We start from the raw sequence: 4,241 nt of genomic DNA on the forward strand, positions 1-4,241 counted from the left end.
TTCCTCCCCTGCTCCAGCGTGGGGTCCCACCCACGCACCACAGTCCTTCATGAACTGCTCTGGCGTGGGTCAACTCTTCCATGGGGTGCAGTCCCTCCAGAACAGCTGCCCCAGTGTGGGCCCTCCATGGGCTACAGCTGACTTCAGGCACCCACCTCCCCTGGCATGGGGTCCTTCATGGGCTGCAGGTGGATCTCTGCTCCGGCGTGGGCCTCCATGGGCTGCAGGGGGACAACCTGCTCCACCATGGGCTGCACCTCGGGCTGCAGGGGAATCTTGCCCAGGGGCAGCGTTACTGCTCCCGCTCCTTCGTCACTGACCTTGGCATCTGCAGCCGTTCCTCTCACAAGAAATGTTTCACAACCGGCTCAGGCAGACGCCTCTCAGGATCTCTTCACATCTCATCTCCTCTCCACTTCTTGCAGCCGGGCTGGCCCGAGTTGGGCCCAGATGGCGCCTGGCAGGAGCCCAGAGGGTGAAGGCCGCAAGGCCCACAAGGCTCACGCCTCCACCTCTCTACCCTTGCTCAGCTCCTTCCCATCTTCTCTACCTTTTTTTTGTTTTCCCCTTCTTAAATACGCTATCACAGAGGTATTATCAGGGAACATTCTGCTGCCAATTGGCTTGTCCCTGCCCAGCAGTGGGTCTGCCCTAGGCCTGGCCGAGTCCACTGGGCAAAGGGGAAAAAACTTCTAGCAGTTTCCTACAAAAGCTACCACTTTAGGCCCCCCCTCCCTAAATAAAACCAGAACACAATCACTATACTCTTTAATACTATAGGTACCATACCATAGCATACAATACATATTATACAATACAGAAGAATATTATACAATAGACAATACAATAGAATACAAAATACCACACAATACGAAACAAGACATACAATAAAACACATAACAGACGTCCCAAAAGGCAACAGCTACAATACAAAATACAATACAGACCACACACAACATTAAATACAACACAATATAAAAAGCAACACATACTAAATGGAATACATGCAATGCATACAAAATACAGTAGATACAACAAAATTCACACAATAAATAAAATACAAAAAAAAAAAAGAGAAAAAATAGATAACACGAAACAGTACAAATGATACGTAACATGCAGTACCTACCATACCATACACACCGTACCATGCAATACATACCATAGCATACCATACCATACGTGCCCTGTGCACAAAACACACCACACAATATGGTTCATAGAAGAAATACAATAAATACCATACAAGTTATGTGATACCATACCACACGTGTCGTACCGTAGCATATGATACAAACTGCAACACATGACAAACAAAAACGCATTACCAACCACTCTACTGGAACTTTTTCCATAAACACACACGCGCGCCAGAAGGTGTCACGGTGTTTACTGGGGGCACCAGAGGTGGATGCTGAGGGGCCGCAGCTCCACCGTGCCCTTACGTGGACCCGGAGCAGCAGCTGGGCCGGGCGGGCACTCGGCTGCTCTCGGTGGGGTTGGCTCCCAAGCAGGGCTGTGTGCTGGAGCCTGCTGGGAGGAGGTGTTGGAGGGCGCCAGAGCTGCGCTGGGTGGGGCGCAGTGTGATGCCAAATCTTGTACAATGCTGCAGGGCAATGTACAACACGCTGCAGCGCAGTACCAGCCGTGCAATTCCAGCCGTACAGCACAGAAAACGCAAGGGGAAATACAATGCTGTACCCATGGAGGGTTAATTAGTCCCAGCAGTGGTTAATTAATCCCAGGGGATATTAATGATTTGCAGGGGTGGTTAATTAGCCTTACTAATGATCCCTTTGAGGGGCTTTCTTTCCCCCACACTCCCCCCATGTTACTGTTTGCGTGTTAGCATCCCTCTTCTCTTTCCTGGAGGGGATTAATTTTTACCAGAGGAGTTTAATTAACCTCTGGGGGGGGTTTAATTAATCCTAGTGGGGGTAATTACTTTGGAGGGGGGTTAATTACCCCGTTAATTACTCCGCAGCCATGGCAGAGGACATCAAGGCCAAGCTGGAGCGTTACAAGACCGCCCCGTTTGACAGCTGCTTCCCCACACAGAAGCAGACCAAGAGCTGCTGGCAGAACTACCTGGGTGCTGCCCCTCCCCCGCCCTTTCTGGACCCCAGGGTCCCCTCTGGGTGGGGGAGGGACTCCTGGGTCCCCCCGTTCCTGTCCCATCATGTCCCCTCCCCCCAACCCAGATTTCCACTGCTGTCAGAAGGCGATGGCAGCCAAGGGGGTGGTGTCCCCATGGCCATCAGGGTCCCCTCGAGCTCTCCATGGTGTCCCTGCAGCTCTCAGGATCCCCACAGTGTCCCCATGGTTTTTGCGTCCCTCTTGGGGTCCCTACGGTCCTCGGGGTTCTCGCTGCAGTCCTTGTACCCCCCTGGTGTCACCACTACCCTCATGGTGTCACCACCTACCTCAGGGTGTCACCAAATCCGCCATGACATCACTGTGATCCCTGCAATCTCTGTGGTGTCACCACATCCCCATGATATCTCGGAGGTCCCTGCATCCCCCGTGCTGATACCGTGCCTCCCCTCCTACCCCACAACATCACGGTGTCCCTGGTCCCTTCCCGTCGCTCATGCTGTCACTGGTGTCACCCCACAGGTGACGGTGTGGGACGAGTACCGCAAGAAGGGGACCTTCCCTGGCGAGATCTGAACTTTGCCAACCTCCACCCCGGGGAGGAAACACTCGTGTCACCGGGAGGTGGGGATAAGGGGTGACACGGCCATCACCCATTGAGGGGAGGGAGTGACACAACAACCCCCCACCCCGGGGTGCGGGGGAATGTGGCTGTCACTGGGATGGGGAAGGGGACACAGTGGTCACCGGGCCAGTGGCACCGGCCAATAAAGGGTTGAACTGGTCCTGGGTATGGGTTTTGCTGGGGAGCGGGGGATGGAGTTCTCCTGAAGGTGGGGGTCCCCTGCTGGGGAGAGGGGACAGATCAAAGACCCCTTCCCTGAGCTGGACTCAAAAGGTTTTTATTCATTAAAAATGGTGGTGGGATGATCGAGGCGGGGGGTGGGTGGTGGTGTTGGGGAGGGGGACAACCCACTGCCTGGATGCCTGGGTTGTCCCCCATTGTGAGTGCTCGCTGGGGACAGAGGGACTAGGGGCCCAAGGGGAGAGCCTGGAGGGGCTGGAGAATGGGGGGCACCGGGATCTGGCCACGGCCTCTTGAACGGGCACCAGGATCTGGCCAAGGCCTTGCAGTGGAGAGGACACGGCATCAGAGTTTCTTCTCCATCTCGCCATCTCCGTGTCCCACCATCTCCATCCTGCTCCCCATCCCTTCCCTCCATCCATCTCCATGTTTCTTCATCCATATCTCCATCTTGTCGTCCTCTTCCATCTGTCCGTCTTCTATGGTGTCTCCATCCATCTTCTGTGGTTTCTCCATCCATCTCCCCATCTTCCGTCTCCCCATCTCTCCACCTTCAGTGGTTTCTCCAGCCATCCAGCCATCCATCTTCAGTGGTTTCTCCATCTCCGTCCATCCATCTTCTGTGGTTTCTCCTTCTCCTTCCATCCAGCCATCTCTCCACCTGTCCATCTTCAGTGGTTTCACCATCTATCCACCCAACCGTCCATCTCTATCATTTCTCAATGGATTTTTACATGGTGGAGGGAGACATGAGGATGTCACAGATGCACAGAGAGGTGGAGGATATCATGGGTGGCCATGTGGAGGTGTCACAGATGGACACACACAATGACAACACTGTGGAGGGACGCCTAGGAATGTCACGGGTGGGGAACACCGTGGATGGGTACAGAGAGGTCATCGAGGACACATAGCGATGTCACGGAGAGATGGAAAGATGGAGAATGTCATGGAGGGACATAGGGATGTCACGGTTGGTCAGACATGACACCACAGATGGACAGCCACAGAGGGGACACGGTGGAGGGACACATAAGGTTGTCACAGATGGAGAAAGAGGTGGAGGACATCGGAGATGGACGCAGAGAGGTCCTCATGGACATGTAGGCGTATCATTTACCTAGGAGGGTGGAAATGGTGGAGAACGGGGGTTACAAAGTATAGAATCTGCATTTTGGCCATCCTGGAGCTCATTTCCTTGCTACTCATGGTTTACTCGCTTCTTACGCAAGGTGTACTGACAAGCTACTTGTAATTTTATCATGCGCCGCTGATAGTTTTTTCACTTGCCACTTGTAGTTTACTCACTTGCCATGCATAGTTTACTCACTTTATTCACTCA

The 4,241-nt window shown here is 53.4% G+C and overlaps 1 protein-coding gene across 1 annotated transcript; it reads left to right on the forward strand.

Annotated features, from left to right (window-relative positions):
• The first annotated feature begins 1,986 nt into the window (after nt 1-1,986).
• On the forward strand, nt 1,987-2,670 carry LOC147596342 (cytochrome c oxidase subunit 6B1-like). The gene is made up of 3 exons (XM_086771117.1): nt 1,987-2,092; nt 2,202-2,240; nt 2,552-2,670. Exons 1-3 carry the CDS (start codon nt 1,987-1,989, stop codon nt 2,668-2,670), a joined length of 264 nt encoding a protein of 87 aa, XP_086627243.1.
• Nucleotides 2,671-4,241: the final 1,571 nt, after the last annotated feature.

Source organism: Chlamydotis macqueenii, chromosome Z, assembly GCF_036417535.1.
Source record: "Chlamydotis macqueenii isolate bChlMac1 chromosome Z, bChlMac1.mat, whole genome shotgun sequence".
NCBI classification, from domain to species: Eukaryota; Metazoa; Chordata; class Aves; order Otidiformes; family Otididae; genus Chlamydotis; species Chlamydotis macqueenii.

What these genes read in the sequence shown, in the direction of transcription:
- LOC147596342 (XM_086771117.1), top strand. Translation starts at nt 1,987, where the DNA reads ATGGCAGAGGACATCAAGGCCAAGCTGGAGCGTTACAAGACCGCCCCG. An exon ending in CTGCTGGCAGAACTACCTGG is followed by an intron (nt 2,093 to 2,201) that starts GTGCTGCCCCTC and finishes CCCCCAACCCAG; the next exon opens with ATTTCCACTGCTGTCAGAAG. An exon ending in GGCGATGGCAGCCAAGGGGG is followed by an intron (nt 2,241 to 2,551) that starts TGGTGTCCCCAT and finishes TCCCCTCCTACC; the next exon opens with CCACAACATCACGGTGTCCC.